A 26,461-nucleotide genomic window follows, 5' to 3' on the forward strand; every position below is an offset into this window, starting at 1 on the left:
AATAAAGAGACCATGAAGATCATGATGATGATGATCGTGTTACTACTGGTACTAATGATGATCTTATTATTCTCTGTGATCATGAGTATGTTAATCTTGTATCAGACGAGAGCATATGGATAGTTGACAATGGTGCTACATTGCATGTTACACCCAGGAAGGATTTCTTCACATCTTATATTTTTGGTGAATTTGGAGTGTTGAAGATGAGTAATGATGGTGTATCTAAGGTAATTGGTGTTGGTGATGTTTGCTTGAAAATAAACATGGGAATGCAATTGTTTCTTAGAGGTGTCAAAAATGCTCCAGATGTCTGCTTTAATTTGATCTTTGTGCATATGCTAGATAATTATGGTTATGATAATCACTTTGGTTATGGAAAGTGGAAACTCAATAAAGATAACTTGGTTATGGCTAGAGGGGAAAATCTTTCTAAACTGTATTGGACAAAATCTTTGGTTTCTAGGGACAATGTGAATGCTATCGACATGGAAGCATCTTTGTGGCACCGAAGACTTAGTCATATTAGTGAAAAGGGGCTGAAAGTTTTGGCTAAAAAGGATGTTCTTCATGGATTAAAGAATGTAGATTGGAGAAGTGTTCTCATTGCATGGCTGGTAAATAGACTAGAGTATCTTTCAAGAGACATCCTCCCTCAAGGAAGTCAAAGTTGTTTCAATTGGTACATTATGATGTTTGTGGTTCATGAAAGGTAAAATCCTTTAGTGGTGCACTTTATTTTTTTTACCTTTATTGATGATTGCTCTAGGAAACTATGGGTTTATGCCTTGAAGACACGTGACCAAGTTTTGGAAAAGTTCAAAGAACTTCATGCTTTGGTTGAGAGGTAGACATGCGAGAAGCTAAAATGTGTTCGTTCAGACAATGGTGAAAAGTATTATGGACCATTTGATTCCTATTGCAAGCAGCATTGTATTGCATATGAAAAGACTCCTCCTAAAACTCCTTAATTGAATGATTTATCAGAGAGGATTAATTGAACACTAATTAAGAGAGTAATGTGTATGCTCTATAAAACTAAGTTTCCTAATCATTATTGGGGCGAGGCACTTTACACGACAGTGTATGTTCTTAATCTCACTCCTACTGTTGCTTTGAACAATGAAGTTCCGAACAAAACTTGGTTTGGAAAGAATGTCAAGTATAATATTTTGAGAATCTTTAGTTGTAAGGCTTTTCTGCATATTCCAAAGGATGAAAGATCCAAGTTGGATGCAAAGTCAAAACAATATATCTTCATCGGCTATGGGCATGATGAGTTTGGTTATAGGTTGTACGATCCTTTATGGAAGAAGCTTATTCGAAGTTGTGATGTGGTGTTTATGGAAGACCAAACTATTGAAGACATTGATAAGGTAGAGAAGGCTACACTCAAGAAAGATATCAATTTGTCTAATGTTGATCCAGTTCAGTTACCTAGTCATAATCTAGATTCTATTGGTGGTGAGGATCACAACAGTGAGCCATATGATTATGTTGATTATCAACAACTTGGAGATGAGGTAAATATTCTAACTAATGATGGTGAAGGGGAAAGAAATATATCCCAATATGAGAATCTTGGTGAAGTTCCAAAATCATCTCAAGTTCAACTTATGAGGTCTAACAGGCAGAGATAACCTTCTACAAGGTATAATTCTAATGAGTATGTGACCGTGACTGATGAGGGTGAACCCGAGTGTTTTCAAGAGGCCATGAAAAGTGATGAAAATAAAAGATAGATGGATGCAATGCATGATGAGATGAAATCATTGCATGATAATCACACTTATGATTTAGTGAAGCTGCCTAAAGGAAAAAAGGCTTTGGAAAACATATGCATTTATAGAGATAAACATGAGAGCAACTATAAATATCCAAGATATAAAGCCAGATTAGTAGTGAAAGGTTTCCGCCAAAGAAAGGGTGTTGATTTTAATGATATTTTCTCGCCTGTTGTAAAGAGGTCATCAATTAGAATCGTGTTGAGTTTGGTTGTTACTCTTAATTTAAAGGTTGAGCAAATGGATGTGAAAATGACTTTCCTTCATGGTGATTTGGAGGAAGAGATCTACATGAAAAAACCCGATGGTTTTCAAGTTAAAGGTAAAGAAGATCATGTGTGTAGATTGATAAATAGTTTATATGGGTTGAAGCAAGCTCCAAGACAGTGGTATAAGAAGTTTGAGTCTGTTATGTGTGATTAAGGATACCAGAAGACTACTTTAAATCATTACGTCTTTGTTAGAAAAATTCTAATAACGACTTCATTATCCTATTGTTATATGTTGATGATATGCTTATCATAGGGAAAAATATATCTAACATTAACAGGTTAAAGAAGCAATTGAGGGAGTCATTTTCCATGAAAGACATGGGAGAAGCTAAACAAATTCTTTGCATTAGAATCATGTGTGGCATAAAAGAGAAGAAACTTTGTATGTCACAAGAATCCTATATCGAAAGAGTGCTGCAAAGATTTAAAATGGAAAGTTCTAAGGCGGTAAGAACTCCTCTCGCTACTCATTTCAAGTTGAGTTCTAATCAAAGTTCTTCAAGTGAAAATGAAGCATTTGATATGAAATGTGTTCCTTATGCATTTGATATGGATAGTTTGATGTATGAAATGGTGTGTAAAAGACCAAATATAGCACATGTTGTTGGTATAGTCAATAGATTTTTGTCAAATCCAGGTAGAAAGTATTGGAATGCTGTAAAATGGATTTTAAGGTATCTTCGCGGTACTACTTCCGTGAGACTTTATTTTGGAGGAGATAAGCCTACTCTATTGGGGTACTCTGACTTTGATATGGATGGAGACATTGATTCCATAAAGAACACTTCAGGCTACATGATTAAATTTGCAGGGGGAGATGTGGCTTGGAACTCTACTACAGAGGTTGAGTTCATTGAAATTATCGAAGCATGCAAAGAGTTACTATAGTTGAAGAAATTTTTGCAGGAGCTTGGTTTTGTTAAGGACAAATATGTGTTATTTGTTGATAGTTAAAGTGCTATTCATTTTGGTAAGAACTTGACTTTTCATAATAGGTCCAAACACATTGATGTGAGATATCATTGGATATGTGATGTTTTGAATGCTAAGTTGTTGGAGTTAGATAAAGTTCATACAGATGATAATGGTTATGATATGATGACTAAAGCATTACCAAGAGGGAAGTTTGAAGCTTATTGTGATATCGTCGGTTTGGCAATTTCCTCCACATAATTGTGAGAGGGAGATTTGTTGGGTTTACGCTCCCTTCCTATGTGGAGAAATGCTCAAATATGATTAGCTCATTTGTATCACTTATTTAAGTGGAGAGGATCAATTTAGGGTTGAGAGAGATAGATACAAAATAAGGATTAAAAATAAAGAAAAATGAGAGAAATTTATTCCTATTTTTCTACAACCAGTCTCACTAAATCAACGACCCCTGATTCGTTAATTGTCGGATCGAGCTCAAATTTGGAGGACAGGTTCATAACACATATATCTAACTTTTAATTGTTCATAATTTCAAAACAAATTCTTAGGTGAGAGTTATATACTTCACACTGAAGCTGCAAATTTATGAAATTTTTCACCTTTTTTATTCTTATTTGTAAGTTAGTTTGCTTTGTGATTTGCGGTTGTTAGCACTAGTTTGTGAATCACTTTAAAACTACCTTGTACTCTTAATTGATTATAGTGAAGCTATTTATTTGATTTGGACCACTCGTGATTTTTACTCTCAAATTGAGGGGTTTTCCACGTTAAAAATATTGGTGTTCTTTTGTGCCTTTATTTGTTCGATTTGTCGTCTTATATTTGTTCTTGATCCTCGAGGTTCCTATAAGTTAGGGGAATTGTATATCTGTTGTGTATTGGTCTATTATTGTGTCTTAATTTCCTATCAGAAGGGGCCATACACCATAAGGAGCATGCCCATGTTACTAAGAGAGTGGAAACCTAATATCAACTTGAAGGAAGATATGTTGAGAACTTTTCCAATATGGATTAAACTTTCCCAATTACCATTGCACTTATGGGGGCAAAGAGCTAAAGGAAAATTGGAAGTGCTTTGAGGACTCCACTACTAACAGATGAATGTACAACAAGTCAACTAAGAGTTTCATATGCTAGGATCTTAAAGGAAGTGGATGTTATTCAAGAGTTAAAAAATATATTACCATAAAAAATAGTAAAGGGAAGAAAATGTGAGAAGCTGCACATAACCAACCTGGAATTTGCTGATAATGTACTGTTGTTTCCTAGAGGAGACTACAAATCAGTGGAATTAATGACGAATGCTTTAAAGAAATTTTCCATGTCAACTGGAATGGTTGTGAATCATAGAAAATATAGAATTTATTTTGGTGGTGTTGATGAGAATACAAAGGAGGCGATTAAAAAGATGACAATTTTTTTGGAAGGGTCCATCCCTTTCAAATATTTGGGTGTTCCTCTAACTAGCAAACAACTCTCTATTAATCACTGCATGAACCTTATTCATAAAATTATTAGAAGAATCAAGCATTGGAGTAGTAGGATGTTGAGTTATGCATGTAGAGTTCAACTTATAAAAAGTTTATCTTTTGCAATAGCTAATTATTGGATGCAATGCTTTTCTCTCCCAAGGCATCTGATTCTAAAAACCAAAGTTGCTTGTAGATTATTTATGTGGATTGGCAGTTCTGACATTAGCAGGAAGAGCCTTATTGCTTGCAAGAAGGTTTGTATCCCTAGGAAGTGTGGTGGCCTGAACATTACTGAGTTAAGCACATGGAATAACACAATAATGTTGAAGTTGCTTTGTAATCTCTATGATAAATCTAATAGTCTTTGGATGAAGTGGTTGCATACATACTATATTAAAGGAGATAGACTGATGGACATGAAGAGTAAAACTAGTTACTCGTGGCTTATGAAGGCAATTCTCAAACAGAGAGAGAGAGTCTGGTATGTATGCAAACTACTTGGAATCAAATGATGCATAACAAAATGTTTCGCATGAAGAAGGTTTATATGAAGATGAGAAGTGTTAATCATGACCCGGTGCCTTGGAACCGAATTTTCTATGGTAACACTACGAGGCCTAGAGCTATGATAACACTTTGGCTCGCATGTCATGGAACTAAAGAGAGACTGCATCAGTTTGGGTTAATGGACAATATCATATGTTGTTTTTGTCCCCAGGAGGAAACCACCAACCACATGTTTTATGGTTGCGCCGAATTGAAGGCTATTTAGAACAAATTTCTTGAGTGGATTCAAGTAGCTCACGATCCAAAGGAATGGCATGATGAATTGAAGTGAATCGTTATGCACAGTAAAGAAAAAGGTTGGAGGGCTTCCATCTTGAAGCTGACTATAACGGAGACAATCTATAGGATTTGGAGGTATCACAATGATAAATATTTTGACAATAGTGTGATAATACAAAAGTTGTGGAAAATATTACTGATATGATAACCTATAAAGGGTGGTATAATAAGAAACATATAACACATGTATCAAAGTTGAAGATGTAATAAGTTTCTTTTTTGTTTGTTTTATCGTTTTGGTGGGCTTGATTCTTGTGAATGCCTTGTTTTCCTTTTCTTTTTAAATTAATACAAATATATTTTGATTCAATTTTTTTTATTAATTTGGTTGACTATTTTTATTAATGTAATAGGTTAATAATTAAAATGACAATTAAGGACATAAAAGAAGGAGTTTAATTAGATTAAGTGGGGGTAAAATCGTAAAATTAATCATAAAACAAATTCTTATTATAGTTAGAGTTAATTTGAAAGGAACCTTTCATTTGAAAGGAACCTTTCATTTTTCAAACATATATTCTTCCCCCATTGAAGAAAGTTGTTTCCTAAATTAGTTAATATGTCTTTAAAAGTGATTATACAAATAGTGCAAAAAGATTGACCGCCTTAATAATGTTTCCTTAGATTTAGGGCCCGTTTGAATGAGTTTTAGTTTTTAGTTTTTAAAAACTATTTTAGAAATTAATTTTAAAAAAGAGTTTTGAAGAAAAAACATGTTTGATAAACTAACTTTTAAAAATTGTTTTAAAGTTAAACAATGTTACAAATTTGTCATTGATGAATATAGTACCATTTTTCCTTGTTTTGTCCTCTTCCTTATTTCCAAAACTAAAAACCAAAAAATCAAAACCTCTAAAACCTATTTTAAATTTTTAGTTTTAAAAACTCACAAATAGAAAATAGTTTTGAGAAATAGTTTTATAAAATTAGACTACCAAATAAATTTTATAATTTTTAATTTTTAAAAACTATAAAACAGATTTTCAAAACCATATCAAACAGGCCCTTAGTATTTTTCACTTTTTTTTAAAATCAATGAGATCTATATAATGAATTAAAAAAAATCAACAATTTTGAATGATAGCAAAAATTTCAAATCCAAAAATTTCAACTTAGAAAGTTTATTTTCAAATTTTTTTCTTAATTATGTCAAATTAAAAATTTCTAAACTATTCTTTAAAATTGAAAAAAAAAATATTAAACATAATGAATTTTTAAAATCTTGAATTGCAACAATCATAATATGGAGATTTTTTTAAATGTATGTCTTATTGTTTTGTTTAACCGAAATTTGACCATAATTAATTTAGAATTCTGGTTAGAAGATAATAAATTCTAAAGAATTTTTTTTCTTTTCGAAATTGTGATAGTAAAAAATTGTGCAGATGCAAAAGAATAATAAAAAAATGAGAATGATTGGTTACTTTAATATTATATTTTGAAGGGATACATTTATAATTATATTAATAAATTCATTTGTTATACAAAATATCATTTTTTTTATGAAAACGTTAATGAAATATACTTGGAATATTTCTATTGACGAAATTTTAGTTGGGTAAGCTTACCCAGCTTTTTTTAGATGGATAGATAAGAATTAAAAAAAAAATTGGAATATTTACGAAATTTTAGTTGGGTAAGCAGCTTTTTTTAGATGGATAGATAAGAATTTAAAAAAAAGAAGAATGTAATCACTTTTTAAAAAAATTTAATTTATTAAACTCTTTATTAATGATATGTAATGAAACTCAATATCAATTATTAGAAAAGAAAAAGCACATCCTACTATTTTTTTGAAAACATTAAGAAAAACAGAATATATTAAGAAAAAGGATTAATTTCAATTTGAAATTTGGTGTTCAATATTGACATTTATTACCTAATATTTACATAAAATAGAAGTAAATAACACCTAATTTGTAAATCAGATGTAAATATAATGGACTGCACCATAAATAAATATTTAACACAAGTATAAAACCTGGGTCATGAGTTTTATGCCAATTTCAAAATAGGTGTTAAATGTCTTAGAGGTGAAAATAAATAATATATGTTTAAAAAATAGGTGAAAAATCCCTATTTTTCACCTAACTCTAATATGATGATATGATGATGATATTTGAGTTTGACTATTACTAAATTATTTTCCTCGGAAGGATTCAGTTGATGTAATATTGGTACGGTAATTACTTAGTCTAATTTAAATTAATTTATTTTTTTAATGTTTATGATAAAAAAAATTGATTTTACAATGTAAAATTCTTAACCTCTTCAGAGAGAAATTTTGTTTGAAACTAACATTTTATTTTCCAACGAATATCTTCTAATAAGTTGGTGATCTACGCTTTAAACCAGGTGAAAAATTGTTTGTCTATTTATTTATAAAGATTCTAAACAAATTTGTATTTTAAAAAATTATTGGTCAAAAGTGTTATTGTGAAAATGACAATTTTTTAATTGTATTTTATGCTATATATTTTGCCAATGCACTTGCACAAGCTTTTCAGTAGTTTAACAAGTTAAAAAGAAACACGGGGAGATTGAATAAAAATAAAAACTAATTAAATTAATAAAAGTTTCCATGTAAATAAAATTGTAACATTTAAAATTATGATAAGAACTTATAAGAAACCATGCTACGATATGTTCAAAAACAAAACACTATTGTTTCACTTTTCCAACAAACCAACCGTATGAAAAATACAATACTAACCGAAGATATTAGGAAAAAAATCATGAGGAATAGGATATATACAATCGTATCCAATACATGAACTAACTAACACACTAATAGATGAAAGTTGTGAGGTGTAAATAAGTTGAGGCATTTTTAACAATTAAAGAGTCATGTGTTGACTTATTCAATATTATAAATAAGATGTTTTATGATTAAATTTTTATCATGAATATTCAAAAACAGAAGAAATATGTCCAGAAAGAATCATATTTTATTTTACTAAGAACTTTTTCTATTTATTTTGTTTAAAAACTGAAGTAATATATATATATATATATATATATATATATATATATATATATATATATATATATATATATATATATATATATATATATATATATATATATATATATATATATATATATATATATATATATATATCGCCTCGAGTTCCAGGTACTTCATTTTATGTTATTTTTATTTTTCATGATTTATTTAGTATTTTTTATTTTAAGCCTTTTCAACTTCTTTTTTTTGTTAATCTTTTTATTTATTTTTTAATTATTTATATTAACCTCGGGTACATGGATCAACTGTGTTAATATTTATTAATTATCTTTTTCAAAAGCTTTTTTTTATGAGCTTATATATGTCAGTTTTTCTTAAAAACTGATATGAAAGATTTTTTAATTGAATTATCAGAATATGACGCTATAGCGCTTTTTCTTTTTCTTTTATTTTTAATTAATGAATACACGATCGATTTTCCCTAAAAACTGACATGAGAATGTTTTGCATGAAATACTTCGAAGAACTAGTCTCTAACTTTTCATTTACCTATCAACGCTCTAACTTCATCATCATTCTCTATGCAGAAATCCTAGACAATTTTCATCATCACTCTCTCATAAAAATTCTTTCAACTATTGACGATTTTCATCGTCACTCTCATCAAAACACAAACATCATCTTTATTTCCAACATTAACTGAATCTTCATCATCACGTTTGAGGTACTTCTTTATCACGTTGTTATTTGTATTACTGAAATTGTTTTAGTTCATATCGCTTAAATAGTTTTAGTTTATATCAACACGAACATCATCTATATTCTCATACAACATCACTGAAATGGTTTCTCTTTATCATTATTTTTTCATTTTGATTATATCTCATCAGTCATGGCCGAACTGCATTTGTTTTTCACTGAAATGGTGTCTCTCCATTTGTTACCATTGCATTAGTGTTAATATCACCGAGATGGTGTCTATGCTATTATTCTTTAGTTAGATAATCATGACCGATACGACGAACAACTCCCATACAACATCAACGACTCACCCGGAAGATGTTAGTGCCTCAATGAATTCAACCTTCACGACTCATACAACTACCTCTATAAATACACAACGTAAATGAAAATTTAAAGGTGTCATGATGTATACCAAGGTGAAAAAAGCCCATGAAAATGGTATTCGCTTCCCTGTTAGAGTCGATGTTGCAATCGGAAATGCTTATGGTGAACATGCTGAGGATTTTACGGATTACGTTGTGTTACAAGGTATAAGTAAAGTGAGTATTTTGTTGGATAGTTGGAACGACGTTGACGATAATTTGAAAAGCAGCTTATGGATCGACATTACGGTATTTATATTGAACTTTATGATTTGTTTTATAAGTATGTATGATCATTTAATTTTTTGTTTAACATCGATAATAACTCTATTGTGTAAACGTAGGAAGTGTTTATTGTTAGTTCGGATGATAGTATGTTGAAAAAGAAAGTGCTTACATATGCTGGTGAGCGTTGAAGGGGATTTAAGACACAACTCATCCATGATTATATTACTCATCCAACAACTAAAAGTAAAGAAAAGCCTTCATACGTGATGTATCCATATATTGATCAGGATTATTGGGAGAAATTTGTAAAGTCTCGCACCACTTCCGACTTCTTGGCTAAGAGCAAAAAAGAAAAGCTTAATAGATCTAGAAATGTCTATCCACATAGACTGTGTTGTGGAGGATATGACAAACTTGAAAAGAAAATTATTGAAGAAAAAATAAAACAAAGGGAACAAGAGTTGGGTGATTATATAAGCCTTGATCGCACTCCATCTTCACCATCACGCCATGAGAAATGAAAGAGGTCACGTCAAAGAAAAGGCGGTGAGTTCACATCAGAGGCTACACGCGAAGTGGCTGAAGAGATTGTAAGTAGATTCTTTTTTCAACAATATTATTTATTTTGGTTAAATCAACTTGGTAAAGATGAAATTTTGTATGTGTTGTAGGATGTATTGATTGAACAATCCAAAGTCGACCTCTTTGTTCCAGAAGATTGTTATTACATCTTGGTTGAAGCGATTAGAACTGACGAGCATCTTGGGCATGTTTGTGGTCTTGGAAGAGGCATTGGATTCAAAACTTATTTTGGACAATAATAAAGAATGTTATTTGGCCCCATTTTTTCATGTGTAACTATATGTTAATTTGTGTTTTTATTCATAAATCAATTTTATACATATTATTAATTATTCTAAATGTTTATTCAGTAATCATTAGCAACTAATTATTATATACCCGAGGTAAAATATTGTAGTTATGTTTTGCTCTATGCACAAGACCCTTAATAAAGTTATGCTAAACGCTTTGTGTGGGTAAGTTATGTTAGTTTTAATTCAAACTTGACCATTAGTTTTGAATAGTTTTGATGCATATTTAATTTTTATCGACATGTGTAGAGCGATGGAGGGATACAATGCAATCAAGCGTAATGTAATTGGTAAATATTTAAGGATCATTTCCCCAAAAGTAAGTATTCCTTGTGATTTTTGATATTATTTTATTTGTGTATTGATTAGTAAATATATGAACATTATTTATAGTCAAGGAGATAACCCAACGACTATTCTTATGGATACTATGTTATGAAACATATGCATAATATTGTCACCGGAGGCATTACAAATGGATGGAGCAAGCGTAAGATATTAGCTTAATCCATATACATATAATTTATGTATATTTCTTAAGTTAATGTTGTTGTTGTTAGCTTACCATAATTTTAACTTTGTTCTAATTATAGGAGTTTAGCTATAAAACAACATTCTCACAAGATGATATAGATGATATCCGATTAATTTGGGCTGATGTCTTCTTATCTTGTCATGAATTTCAACAACAATAGTTTTTCTTTTTGTTATAAGCTCAATTTTTACATATAGAGGTTTTGACATTTTCATGTGCAAAACTCTAACTTTTGTATTATGTGTTGATGACAACAATGTAAATTTGTACATTTGGTTTTTCCACAATATAAATTTGTAATTCTGTATAAAAAAAGAATACCAATTTTATTATATATTTCTGATTTGGTATTATGTGTTAATTTAGTATTTGATAACAATTTTATAGTTTTTACATTTGTACAAAATGATACATGTCTGCCATTAAATCATAACTAATTTCAAATACAATTCATACAAGTTGCACAATCTTATATCATTTGAATAAAAAATATATCAAATTAAAAAAATAAAAAGATATTTCATTTGATAACGAAAATATATAATTATTAAATGAGTGAATTTAATTAAATTTTAACTAATTTATATAATTATAGTGGAACATTTGATATAAAAATTATAGTAACATATATTTAGATACACATCTAAATTTGAAATAAATTATTAATTATAAAATAAGAAATAAATAATGATCAAATAAACTAAATTTTATTAAATAAACATATACTATGACTTTTGAAAAATGAACAATAGGGACACGTGGGATGGAGAAAGTAAAAAAAAAATAAAAATTATGACGTTTGAAAATAAATATTTTGTCGCTCAAGTAAAAATATTTGTTAATTAAAATAAAATTGACATGTGAGATAGAGTATTTTATTATCCTAAATTTTGACATTAATATGTAATACTCAAAATTTTCTAATTTGATGTCAATGCATAGTACTTATATATTATTTATTTAAAAAATTAAAACCGTTTTTAAGATATTAGTTGTTAATAATTGTTTTTTAATATTGTATCAACAATACATTTTTCAACAAATATTTTTTTTCGTTTATAAAAATATTTGTATCAATAATATATTTTTTTCATTTTTAAAAATATTTGGATCAGTAATACACTTTTTCTTGTTTTTAAAATATTTAGATCAGCAATACACTTTTTTCGTTTATAAAAATATTTGTATCAACAAAACATTGTTTCTCCTTTGTAAAAATATTTGTATCAACAATGCACTTTTCTCATTTATAAAAATATTTGTATTAACAAAAAAAAATTACTTGTAAAAATATTTGTTTTAAGAATAAACTTTTTCATGTTCATAAAAAAATTTATATCAACAATAGACTTTTCTCATTTATAAAAATATTTGTATCAGTAATAGATTTTTTCCGTTTATAAAAATATTTATATCAACAATATACTTTTTCTCGTTTATAATTTTTTTATCTACAATAATATTTTCTTCGAATTTTTTTATCAACAATAATATTTTCTTCGTATACAAAAATAACAATATTAATACAAATATTTGGATCATAAAAATGGATTTTATAAATCCTGTCTAACAATTGTACAATAATTTTACTTTTATATTACATTTCTTTTTCTATTGCATAGAATATTTATTTTATACTAAACTTTAATTTCTTATTTTTATATTATTATATTTTAGCAGTACTACCCAATTATTTTTATTTTTTTAATTGTACATTTGTTAGTATCATACTCATTTATTTTTATTCATAAATGTGCATTTAAATTGATTTATCATATTATTTGTATATACAAATATAACTCAATTGTCATTTAAAATATGATATTTTTTAATTAGAAATTATTACTTATTTAATACTCTTGAGATAATTAAAAACATATTTATTATTTATTTAATTATTATTTATATATGTTATTTAGAAAAAATAATTATAAATGAATGCTGAAAGAGAGTAATAATCCCCACTCTACCAAAACATCTATGCCTAATAACTATCAAAAGAATTGATTCTTCCACTAGCAACACCAAACAAAGACAAATAATGATAAGAGTAATAAGAAGGAAAAAACAACATCCCAACATTTCAAGACAACTTAACGAGTATAGGTAGAAAAAGAAAAGTAACGATTCCTGAAACGGTATCAATGAAGCTGAAAAAGCAACGCAGTCTTTAATGGTGCAATCAGATTGAAATTCAAATTCAGAAAGAAAAAAAACAATAAACAAAAGGATTTTTATACTTTGTTCATAACTTTAAACTTTTTCATAACTATATAAAACAATGATTCATACAGTTTTTTTTATATGAAAACACAACAAATAATGACACAAATTATAAAAACACCCGAACATTGAAAAAAAAAATCAAAAACGGAATTTTTATATTTTGTTCATAACTTCTTATTTTTTTCATAAGTATATTAAATATTAAATCAATTGGAAATTTGAACAAAGTATGAAACAAATTAGAAATATCACATACGATGTACCTTTGATTCAAAAAAAAAATTGGGAAGAATTTCAAATTAGGGGAAATGCACGATACCGCAACGGTGACGATCGAGGAAAAAAGTGGAATGGGAAAGGTAGTTGTGAGATTTTGAAGAATTTTTTTTGTAGTTATGAGATTTAGAAACAAAACATAACTTTTTTACATTTCTTACAAATTATACCTGATAAAATAAATAGATATAATGCAAAAAATGCTACAATATCAATATAAAATAAATTATGTTGATTTTCTAATTTCTTCTCAATGTCTAATATGTCCTTCATATGTCAATTCCCATGATCTTGCATCTTTGTTACAGTTCTATCTCCATCGATCTATGATGGGAGGAAAGGGACAATTCAGTTTCAACTTTACCTAAATCTAATAACCGTTGTCAACAAAATCAACTGCAATAATTTTGTGTCTACTTAAAGTTATGCATGAAGCTATCACTAATGAGAAGAATGTGATGTTAAGGTTCCTGGACAACAAGACAAATATGACATTGTATCTAAAAATAATAGGGTAACCCATATCCGAAATCGTCATCCACTTCTCAAGAAAATTCACACCCAAGCTAGCTACTCGCAATGCACTCTTAACTTTTGGTATCGTGTCATAGAGTAACTTGGAATACAACTAATCATGTTGATAAACTTCACCATCTAACTGCATCTAAACCAAAGGTCAAGACTCTTCGCCTCATCCAAGTACACATGCAATAACACGAAAACCACAATTTTCATCTTTACCCATATCAAGAATGTCATCAATGTATTTATGTAAGAAAACAGGAAACTGAGACAAATAAAGAAGTCTTTAAGATTGACTAACTGATTGACTTTCAATTGCTTTTATAAATGATTTATTCGTAGTCTGATTTCCTAGTGAACCCTCAATATACTTCCACTAGAAAGGATCATGATGCACATCACTCTCTTCACCCTTTTTACACTTCTTATATACCTTTTTTTCCTTGAATTTCACTGGGGGTGAACACATGGAAGATGTAGATGGATGTGTTAGTTCCCGTTTTTTTAATCACCCTCCGGCTTATAATATCCAGTGTACTGAAATACCTCTTCAACGTTTCGTACTCTTCTTCCAAACTCAATTGTGTCTCACTATCTTCATGAGTGACCTCATTCTATTCAATGTATAATTTCTTCAAAAACACATGAATTGATTCTAGCGGAAAAAGCTCACCTTTTATTTGAAGACTTGCAAGTTCACACACACAAGATAATCCATATATTGTTCTAATGAAGCAACCACATGCAACTTTGTCTGAACCAACGAATTTAACCCATTATAGTTCCTTTCCAATGTGCTGTATACACTGTCTTGAAAAAAGTCGTACAATCTAGAGTAAAATGGAGTGTTATATTGAAGCTCAATGTTGGCAATATTTGTCTAAAGTGATACTCTAATTGAACATAACTGCAACTTTAACATGGTGTTCACAGCTTCCCAAATACTACATAAATCCCCCCTTCTAGTGGTCAACATATTTTTAGTCTCCGGTGAGCATACTCAACCCTAAAAAACATAAATAGAAAAAGGATGTCATTACTTGATAATTAGTAATGCACCCTTATACAAAGTCATGTCAATTAGTCCAAGCAGTAACAAATCGTTCTTTATAGGGTGTCAACCAAGTTTCGTGCACATACTGAACAAATTTAGGAATATCAGCACATCTAACCTCAAAATGCTTCAGGTGTACCAAAAATCTGACTCTGTATTCGAATATATGACATTGTTGCATAGATACAAAACATGTTCATGGATATGTGGTTCTACATACTTCTTACACTTCATACTAATATTTTTGAAATATGGTACAAACACAATGAATTAGTTGAGTTTGGAAACAAAACTTCCACAACATTCATCAACGTCAGTTTACGGTCCGTAACTAAAACCTTCGGTAGCAACTTCTCATAAGGGAACAACTCTTTTAGCTTCTCTAGTGTCCATGTTAAGTTCTCCTCCCTTTCATATTCCATATAGGCAAATTCAACAAAAAATGTCAATTTCGTGGAGGTAACACCAACAATCTCAAGTAGTGGTAACCACACCTGTTTATTTTGTATTTACAATAAAAAATCAACAGCTTTCAACCCAAAATCAAATAATTTAAAAATAGAAGCAATTGGAGCAAGCAATACATATTTGTTTTGTATGTACAATAAAATAAAACACCAAATAAAACATGTTCAACAACTTCATTGAATCAGGATGCGTTCAAAAGATACCAATAACAACATTTGAAGCGTCTCTGTTTCCGGTCATGAATAAGACTCAGTGGTTATTGCATTTCAGTCAATGGATTTCTCTTGCTTGTGTTGTATGTATATCTTGCCTCATACATCGGTGTAACACTCGTCAGATTTCTGGATCTCTATCTTTCAATGCAGCAATTATGTATCTTGGAACTATATTTTTATCTGGTATTGACATTCACAAACTTTCTTTCATTATCTTTTAAACAACCTAATACGTCATGACCATCTAAGTCCTTAGCTAGTATATGATTGTGAAACTTCACCTAACTATAACCTTCAAACCGCTTTCCCTCGACACAGATCTTAGTATAAATGGACATTTCACTTTCATATTATAACTATCTTCAGACACATTATTCATTGTATAGTTTCCTTCTCTCTTATAATCCATAATTAATTTATATTTTTTTCCATTTGATCTCATTTGCGGTATCAGAACGAATAATAACAACAATAAAATAACTTTAATATGAACTTTTTGTTGTCTAGAAACGTTTTAGTACAAAGCTAAGAATTTAATAGAATATTTCTTTCTATATAGCATGTGTTATCTAGAAACTTTTTTTTGCTTAGTGATCATCTATGTGTGTATGAAATAGCTTTTAAGAGATTCTTTGATAGTAATGGAGTTGTTGCTGCCGTTGGAATTTCGCTTGAGCCAATAAACATAATGACTGATATATAACTTGCGAGTGTTTTGGTGTCATTATGTCTTTTAATTTTTAGTAAAGTTAACTAGATTTTGAATAGATTGTGGAAGACTTCATCTCAAGCTATCCAATTGTTAATTTTCTAAACTTCAATATGTTTGAGATTTGATGCTATTATGCTTATTTGTTATTCTTGGTTTGAGTAGAGGAATGACGATGTTTGTAATGCAATGTATACAAAGAAATGAAGAATCAAAATAGGATTTACAATTGAATATAATCATGAGAGTTACAAACATAAATCACAATCTAGCACCTAACACTCATATTCTTTAACTCGGTGGCCTTTCACTACATTCATCTTGTGGAACTATTAGTTTGTGGATCTATAGAAGGTATACATGTATGTTTACAAATCTCTTATTGTTAATTACATACTTTTTTGTTCTAGTTTTTTGTTGTCTTATTGATGCAAGTATGTAATTTGATGTAAAAATTAAGGTGACTACTTCACTACCCATTTAAAAAAGTTGTGCGCTTAAGTTTGTCTTGTAAATATAACACATGAACTCCTCGTATTCTCTCTTCTCAAATTTTCACAATTGCATCTCCTTTACAAAATCCAATTTGATAAAAAGACATAAAATTCTTTGAAAGATATAATGTCTGTTTTTTTTGAAGTCAAAGCTTTATAAACATTTGTTTAATGTTTAGTTGGATTTAAGTTTTAATATTTTTCAGAATTTGGGCTTATGTTTTAGAAATATGTACTCAAAACTAATATTTAAAAGAAAATTTTACCTTGTACCCCTACAATTAATCCCATACCCCTACAAAAATTTAAAAATTCCCATTTTACCCTTAATTGGTTTTAACCAATTTACCATTTCATTTTTACCATTCTGTTGAAAATTGCAAAAATTACACTTTCACACCCCTCGCACCGGAACTCCTGCAAAAAGACTTCCGGTATGTATTTTTCCAAACCGGAAGACTTTAGGAAAGACTTCCGGAACACAAAAAAAAACAAACCGGAACACTTAAGGAAAGAGTTCCGGTTCATATAAAAAAAAATTCAAAAAAATTTGCATACCGGAACTCTTCTCCAAAGAGTTCCGGTATGCATTATGTGTGTTCCGGAAGTCTTTCCTAAAGTCTTCCGGTACGTTTTTTTTTTTAATTTTTTTTTTTTTAATTCTTTTTTTTTTTTTTACAGAAATGGAAAATCTTCCCAAAATATGTGTAGATACTACTGATGCGTTTATGACGACGGAAAGATTTGGTACACGAGAAGAGGTTATCAGATGGATTAAAAAGGTTGGAATCGACAATAAAGTAACTGTTATTATCAGTCGTTCAGATACTGAAACGGGGAAGAGAGGGAGAAGTAACAAAATAATATTTGGTTGTGATAAAGGTGGGAAACACAAGATTAGTGATAGTGGTACCCAAAGTGCTTCCAAGAAATGTGGATGTCCATTTAAAATCAGGTCGACTCCGGCGAAAGATGGATCTGGTTGGAAGATTGATGTAAAATGTGGGTTACATAATCATGGTTTATCTGATAGATTAGAAGGTCATTCGTTTATTGGTAGGTTGACCACAAATGAGAAGCAACATGTCGCTGATTTGGCAAAGAGACATGTAGCACCTAGAAACATTTTGCTTTCCTTGCAAGACAAGTTTCCTGAGAATGTCACTCGGATTACACAAGTATACAAGCATAAGAGTGTGATAGAAAAAGAGATAAGAGGTCCAAGGAGTGAGATACAACATTTGTTTAAGCTTATTGAGGATGCAGGATATGTGTATTGGAGTAGAAAACAGGATGACTCGGAAGTGGTGAAAGAGATATTTTGGGCACATCCTGATTCAGTTAAGTTGTTGAATATATTTCCGATTGTGTTAGTTATGGATAGCACCTACAAGACAAACAAATATAGACAACCTTTGTTTGAAATTGTTGGCATGACATCGACTGAGTTGACTTTTGCTGTTGGATTTGCGTATATGGAGTCTGAGCAAACAGAGAATTTTTGCTGGGTACTGGAGAAATTAAAAGAGTTGTTTGTGAAGAAAGACATGTGTCCACAAGTGATTTTGACAGATAGAGATCTTGCTTTGATGAAAGCAATTGAAGTTGTGTTTCCCAACTCGATTAATTTGCTATGTAGATTTCACATTAACAAAAACGTTGGTGCCAAATGCAAACAACATGTGGTGAATGACCTGCAAAAGACGATAGACACATTATGGATGGAAGTTGTCTGGGCTAGTGATGAGGTTGAGTATGGTCAGCGGTTGCATCAACTTGAGCAAGCATGTGTTGATTATAGTGGATTTATTAATTATGTGAAAGACACATGGTTGACTCCACATAGGCATAGATTTGTTGGAGCATGGATTAATCGAGTCCTACATTTGGGTAACACAACGACTAATCGGTACGTCTTATAATTTTGTATGTGTTATTTTTATATCTTATATTATTTTTATGTTTTTTTTATGTGTTATTTTGAATATCTGATATTTTTAATATTTGATATTTTCAATATCTAATGGTATTTTTTATATCTGATATTTTTAGGGTTGAATCTGCTCATTGGAAGTTAAAGCAGATGTTAGGAAACAGTATAGGTGACATGGTCAAATGTTGGGAAGCCATGAATAACAACTTGAGGTTACAACTGGGAAACATTAGAGCTTCATTTCAAAAGAGTTTTTACGAAGTTGAGCACGCGCACGTAAGTCCCTTTTATGGTTATTTGCGTGGTTCCGTATCTCGAGCTGCTTTGAGACGTATTGCTGAAGAGTTATTGAGAGTTGATTATGTTGGAACTAACAGGCAAATATGTGGTTGTACTCTTAGAACATCTTATGGGTTACCTTGTGCTTGTGAGTTAGGAAGATACAGAGTAGGTGGTATACCGATACCCATTGATGCTGTTCATGTTCATTGGAGGAAACTAACTATGGAAGTTGAGTTAGAGATAGGTGAAGATGATGGATCAGAGGTGGATATGACGGCTGCAATGGATGAGTTGTGGAGACGATTTAGGTCATTAGATGTTATTGGGAAAAGGGCATTAAGGAGTAGGGTATGTGAACTAGCATACCCAACAATGACAACATTGTGTCCACCACCTGAGAAAATAAAAACCAAAGGAGGAGTGAAGAAGAAAGGGAAAAAACCAGCAGATTATGATGTTTATAGGGACCCTTCGTATCATGAGTATGTTGATAAGGCATCTCAATCTTCACAAAGGCAATCTCAACCATCACAGACTTCGAAGAAGATCAAATTATCAAAGAAGCAACCACAATTCATTGTTCAATTTCCTAATCATATTAGGTCATACATTGAAGATGTAGTTAATGTTGAATCAGATGGGAATTGTGGATTTAGAGTCATTGCATCATTGCATGGATATGGTGAGGATGGTTGGTCAATGGTTCGCAGAGAGTTGGGGTTGGAATTAATAGACAAGGATATGTCAACTTTGTATGACAAGTTATTTTCTAATCGGTTGTCAGCTGTGAGAGAATCTTTGATGATAGAATCGTTTGGTTCACAGCCACCTGAAAAATGGATGAGTCTACCAGATATGGGTTACTTGATAGCGAATCGTTATAATGTTGTACTTGTCTGTTTAGGCAATCCGTGCATCACTTTCTTTCCGATGACAAGTTCACATTCACCAAATGTCTCTATTTATTGCATTGGTTTTGTTAACCAGAATCATTGGGTTCAGGTACGTATTTATATGTCTAAATATTTTAATTATTTCAGTTAATATTTTATGTTATATGACTTAATCTTTTAATTATTTTACTTTATCAGGTTAACATGAAAGAGGGGTTTCCATTGCCACCGGTCACATTAGATTGGAAGAAATTTCGTTCTCATATAGCAACTACTTGGATGCTAGGATTTGCAGGACGTATGCAACATTGGCAATTACTTACACCTGTATTAGCATGATTATGTAATCAAAACATAAATATGTAATCAAAACATAAATATGTAATCAAAACATGAAATCTATATTATTATGTCTATTATATTCAAAGCTTAATACATATAATCAATGTGAACGAGAAATATGCAAAGCTTCAAATAAATCAGAAAACTGTGGATCTTCCTCTTCAGCATTAACCTGTCTCAGATAGCGACGAATCAATGTAGATACACGAGCCCAATCAGGATCGGATGGCCCGGCGTCATATACAGGAACGGGTACCTCTCTAGGAGCATCACGATGGGGAGGGACCAACCGTGGATGGGAAACACGATAATACCACTCCAGATAACCGTCTACTACCTCAGATGGAGTGGTGGCCACGGAAGATGAACCGATCACATCGACAACACTCTGATGGTAACTGATCCAATCAACATCAATATCCGTCGCCATCATACAATCCAGAGGTGGGGATGGAACATACTGCCTATACCCGAACTGACGTAAACATCTATCAGGCAAGTATGGAACAACTGTTTCACCCCACTTCAAACAGCCCCTGTAAAGACATATCTCATCAAATACACGCCATGCTCTATGATCCTCAAATGGTCGCCAGATGACGTCGGTAGGTGTCAGCTCGTCCAAAATAGGTCGTAAATCATCGACCTTCAGGACTCCCTGTCTATACGACCATCTCATCGCTCGGGGAAGACCACCGTTTCCAGCAGGATTCCAATTCTCCCCTCTTTTTCCAACAGTTGGAAAATACTCGTGAATCCAACACTATTACAAAATAAAAACATAATAAATAAAACAAATTAAGTTACGATATTTTATAAAATGAATCCAACACTTAATTAACAAAATTAAATTATATACCTGTAGGAGAGTAGGATATCCACCTAGCTGTTTGCAACTGTACATGGACGCATCTCCAAGATATCGGTAGAGGGTAACTAGTGCAGCTGCTCCCCAACTATATCCTGAACATCCATCCAAGTCCCTAAACAGGAGGAGGTATCGTGCCTCTACAAGTGTAAAGGTCTTATCAGCAAATATGGTGGAACCCACCAACATCAATAGATATGCTCTAGTCGCATATGCCCAGCTGGAAGCAGCCCTATGATGTACGAATATATCATATAACCACTCCAACTTGTAATACGACCCCCTGCAGCTCCGAACATGTGACTGTGCCTGACCCTGTGACACTCCTAGGTAGTCAACAGCAAGTTCAACAACTAGCTCTTCAGTCACATCCTGAGGACTCCAAAAGATTCCCCTAATGGGCAAGTGAAGTAGACATGCGACATCATCTAAAGTAATGCTCATTTCACCAAACGGCATGTGAAATGAAGATGTCTCTAGATGCCATCTTTCCACAAATGCAGAGACAAGATTTGTGTCTATCTTGTTCAGACTCGTTCTCTGCAGTGAAGTTAAACCGGATCTAGATACCCAACTCTCCATCTGTGGTGGAAGAGCCAATGGAACCCTAGAAGTCAACTTCAGTCCATGTCCGGCAACCTTCAACTCTTTCTTTGGTCCTCTTTCCTAAAAACAATTAAAACACATATTAGAAAACAAATTATAAAATATTCAACTATTATTCATTTTCAAATATAGCCCGTTTACTTACCTCACCGAACCATATATGTCGAGCAACATGATGCTCGTACTTCACCAAAAGAGACGTATCGTACGGCCCTCCTGGATATCCAGTCGGCTCAGCTGCAGCTGCAGATGAAGATGCACCTCGGTCTAACGTGCGGACTGGAATCCAGCCATCTGCACCTCTTCTTCGAACCACTGCAAAAATAATGTTAAAAAAAATAATTAAAATTAAAAAAAAATAAAAAAAAAATACGTACCGGAACACTTCCAAGAAGAGTTCCGGTTAGCAAAAAAAAACAAAAAGCCTTCCGAAACACTTTCTTAAAGAGTTCCGGTATACATCAACCAAACCGGAAGTCTTGAAGAAAGTGTTCCGGTATACAAGTATACAAACCGGAAGACTCTCTAAAAGACTTCCGGTTCAGTGTCCATTAAAGACAACAAACCGGAACTCTTTAGAGAAGTGTTCCGGTGTACAAATATCCAAACCGGAATACTTACTCTTAAGTGTTCCGGTATACAGTGCAAAAACGCCAAAAATTTGTCTTCTCCGGAAGTCTTCAACGAAAATGGTAAAAAAAATTTGAAAGGGAAAATATACCCTATTTATATGAGGGTATTTTGGTCAAAAAAATTTTAATGTAGGGGTATGGGTACAATTGTAGGGGTACAGGGTAAAATTTTCTATTTAAAATAAATTGGAGATAGTTTTAAGGAAGATGGCCATTCTAAAAATATTTCTTATGTTGTAAATAAATATAAAATTGCAATTAAATATGTTAAGAATTCAATTCATGCATGTTTCATCCTTAACACATGCTTCTTTTTTTTCAAAATAAATTCTTTAACTTATAATAAGAAATTAAAAAATATAAAAAAAAATTGAATTATATATTTGCATAATTTTTTCAGAAAATACATGTATATTTTTTCTCTTTAATATATTATACTTTTTTTGGCATTAAATTTAAACATAAAGATAACAAATTGTTTTTTATTTTATTAGAATATATTAGTCTTTATTTATTTTATAATAAATTGACCATTTATCTTATTATATTATAATAAACTAGTCATGTATTTATTTGTTTACTTAGTCCTTTAAAATTATAAATCAGTTAGACATGAGTATATGGGGCGATTTATATTATTATATTATAATAAATTAGTCATGTATTTATTTATGTGCTTATATAACATATTATATTATAATAAATTATTCAGGTATTTGTTATATTTTAATTAATTTATTGAATAAAATTTATTTTGTTATTAAAAATCAGCACACCTATTTATTATCTTAAAGTATTTTAAAATAGAAAGAATATAAAGTTTCATAATTTTAAAAAAAGAAAGTAAAATAGTCTTATAGGAAACTATAAAAAGAGCCACATTATTAAATTTAATATAAAAACCAATTAAAATGGGTAATAATTTTTTATCATAATAAATTTGAAAGAATCCCCGTTTTCTAAAGACCCATAGTCTTCCTCCTGATTAACTACATTAATGGCTAACTAATTACCACTACTTTTATTTAATTTAAATATTAAAATTTTAAAGTATAATTAAATTATATTGATTCATATTAAATAAATATTTTAAATTCAGCCTTTTTCAACTTTTATCTCCACAAAATGTAAAATAGAAAAAAAAAAAACATATAAGTTTAAAAAATTTTAACAATCAAAGTTCTAGAGGTCCACCATCACCTTCCTATGTCACAATTCATAAGTGTCACACTAGAAAGGGTCTAACATCACCTTCCCATATCACAATTCAAAAGTGTCACACCAGAAATCGACATTCTCAACTAACTCTTTCCAACTCTAGACAAACACTGACTTGAATTTTCAACATCATATCAACATGTAAAACTGACTAACAAACATAAAAATTCAAAGGTTTCAATAATTAGACTCCCAGAGGTCCACCATCACCCTCCCATATCATAATTCATAAGGGTCACACTAAAAATAGTCATACGCAACCGACTCTTTACAAACCTGGACGAGCACCGACTTGAATTTTTAACATCGGATTGTTCACAACGTGTTAACGAACTAACAAACATAGAAATTTAAAAAGTTTCAACAATCAGACTCTTGGAGGTCCACCATCACCGTCCCAGATCATAATTCTCAAATGTCACAATAGAAATAATGCTTCTCAATTGACTCTTTCCAACCCTAAACGAACCGACTCAAATTTTCAACATTGCGCCGTCCACAATGTGTAAAATTGACTTACAAACATAAAACTTCAATATTTGCAACAATCGGACTCCTGGATGTCCACCATCACCTTCCTTCCTAGATCACAATTCACAAGTGTCACACTAGAAATGATCTTTTTCAACTGATTATTTACAATCATGGATAAATAATACTCCAATTTTAAACATTGCACATTTTATGACGTGTAAAACGGACTAACAAACATTGCAATTCACAAAATAAAAAATCAGACTCTTAGAGGTCCACCACCACCTTCTCATATCACAATTCATAAGTGTCACACTATAAAGGGTATTTCTCATCACAATCCATAAGTGTCACAATATAAAGGGTCTTTCTAAACTGATACTTTACAACCTTGGACAAACCTACTCGAATGTTAAACATTACATCGTCCACAACGTGTAAAACAAACTAACAAACATAGAAATTCAAAATTTTCAACAATCTGACTCCCGGAGGTCCACCATCACATCCCATATAACAATTCATAAGTGTTAAACTAGAAAGATTCTTTCTCAACTGACTCTTTCTGACCCTAGACGAACCGACTTGAATTTTCAGCATTGCACTATCCACAACGTGTAAAACGGACTAACAAACATAAAATTTTAAATATTTCAACGGTCGGATTCCCGTAGGTCCACCATCACCTTCCCAAATTATAATTCAGAAGTGTGTAGCACCTCAAATTTGCACCTATCATTGTACATACATTTTCATATTAGGTCATAGCATATCATGGTCCATTGCATAGCATTGCATTGCCTCTTTTGCCTCAAGTGCAAGCCAATCAAGAAATTAGGTCAAACTGATCAGGAGATCAGTCAACCAATCAAGCAAGGGTGATTTTCAAGGAGCCAAAGCCTTGGGGTTGGTCCAACAAGTTCACATGACTTGGAGGTCCATTTGAAGTGTTCAAGTCAAGGGTTGAAGGCTTGGAGATCATCAGTTCATACACAGACAGTCAAAAGTCAAAGAAAGTCAACAGTCAGTCAAAGCAGTGGATGGTGGCCATTCTTGTGGAATTTGGGCACCATGATCAATAATCAAGAGTTCATACAACTTGGGACATCATTTGAAGTCAAGTTCTCAAGGAATTAGGGTTTGGAGGTCCTCAGTCAATGCACAGTCAGCTAAAAACCCTAAAAGTCAACTGTTGGTCAACTGTCCATTTAATCAGTGATTTGATGACTGGAATTGGTTTGTGAGAGCTTATTCATGGCCGAATAGTCTTCATATATCATGTCAAACACCATCATGGAAGAATTTGAAGCCAGATCAGAAATTTCCAAAAATGGAAACTGGACCTGTAACTGAAACTTACCAAAAATGGAAAGTCTTGATCCTCAAACTTACATCATGATACAAGCTTCAAATGAATTTTTTCCCAACATGAAAGTTGAAGATCTTGTTCTCCCATTTCCAAAAAGTCCAAGAACTCTCAATTCCCATGTGTGGTTGGCAAGTTATGATCGAATCGATTTCAGAAAATCTTGAACTTCAAAAGGCCATATCTCCCAAACCATTTGGCCAATTTGGGTGGGGTTTTTTCCTACAAGTCACATTTGATCCCCTCTTTCCAAAAAATGTAACTTTCATGTACCAAAACCTCGCCAATCAAAATGGCATTTTTTGACTTGTCTCATTTAAATTCAAGTTTGACCAAGGGTTGACTTTTTGATATAATCATTTTTTTACCACTTGGCCATTGGAATATGTTCAGAAATGTTATTTAAAATGTGTTTGCAAGGTCATTTTATGCAGTACATACAGCCCATGCTAGTTTGCTTGAATTTTGGAAAGAAAGTACCATTTCACCAAACCTATCCCACAAATCCATGAGCCATGCTTTGTACTCTTAAACAGAATTTTAGGAGATGTTTTTCTGTCACTTAGTAACCCTAGTTGCTGCCATAAAAACAACAGAACTTCATTCACTCTAAAAAACTCATTCTTGGCCATTTATCAAAATCTGTCACAAACTTCCAAAGGACCAAACTTTGCCTTGCCAAAAACAACATTCACACAACATTTTGAACTGGTTTTCATCAGCATTCCCCAGCTGGAAGGTCATTTTCCATGACTGTTTTTCTTCACCTTCCTTCCATGACAGTCGAGTTCTAGACCTTTTCCAACATTCCCGAGCCAAACTCTTTCATTCATTCATCATTGGAAGGCTTATGGAGCATCTGTTTTA

General features: G+C 31.4%; 1 protein-coding gene across 1 annotated transcript; it reads right to left on the reverse strand.

Moving 5' to 3' along the window:
• Positions 1 to 20,468: 20,468 nt before the first annotated feature.
• Positions 20,469 to 22,159, reverse strand: LOC127084934 (protein MAIN-LIKE 1). The gene is made up of 3 exons (XM_051025466.1): positions 22,050 to 22,159; positions 21,290 to 21,964; positions 20,469 to 21,193 (listed from the first exon to the last, which is right to left on the reverse strand). Exons 2-3 carry the CDS (start codon positions 21,878 to 21,880, stop codon positions 20,531 to 20,533), a joined length of 1,254 nt encoding a protein of 417 aa, XP_050881423.1. The 5' UTR covers positions 21,881 to 21,964; positions 22,050 to 22,159; the 3' UTR covers positions 20,469 to 20,530.
• Positions 22,160 to 26,461: the final 4,302 nt, after the last annotated feature.

This window comes from Lathyrus oleraceus, chromosome 5 (assembly GCF_024323335.1).
Source record: "Lathyrus oleraceus cultivar Zhongwan6 chromosome 5, CAAS_Psat_ZW6_1.0, whole genome shotgun sequence".
Lineage (NCBI taxonomy): Eukaryota > Viridiplantae > Streptophyta > Magnoliopsida > Fabales > Fabaceae > Lathyrus > Lathyrus oleraceus.

Coding starts and splice junctions, on each gene's coding strand:
- LOC127084934 (XM_051025466.1), bottom strand. CDS start 21,880: ATGGAGAGTTGGGTATCTAGATCCGGTTTAACTTCACTGCAGAGAACG. Junction 21,194..21,289: donor GATATCCTACTCTCCTACAG/GTATATAATTTA, acceptor ATTTTGTAATAG/TGTTGGATTCACGAGTATTT.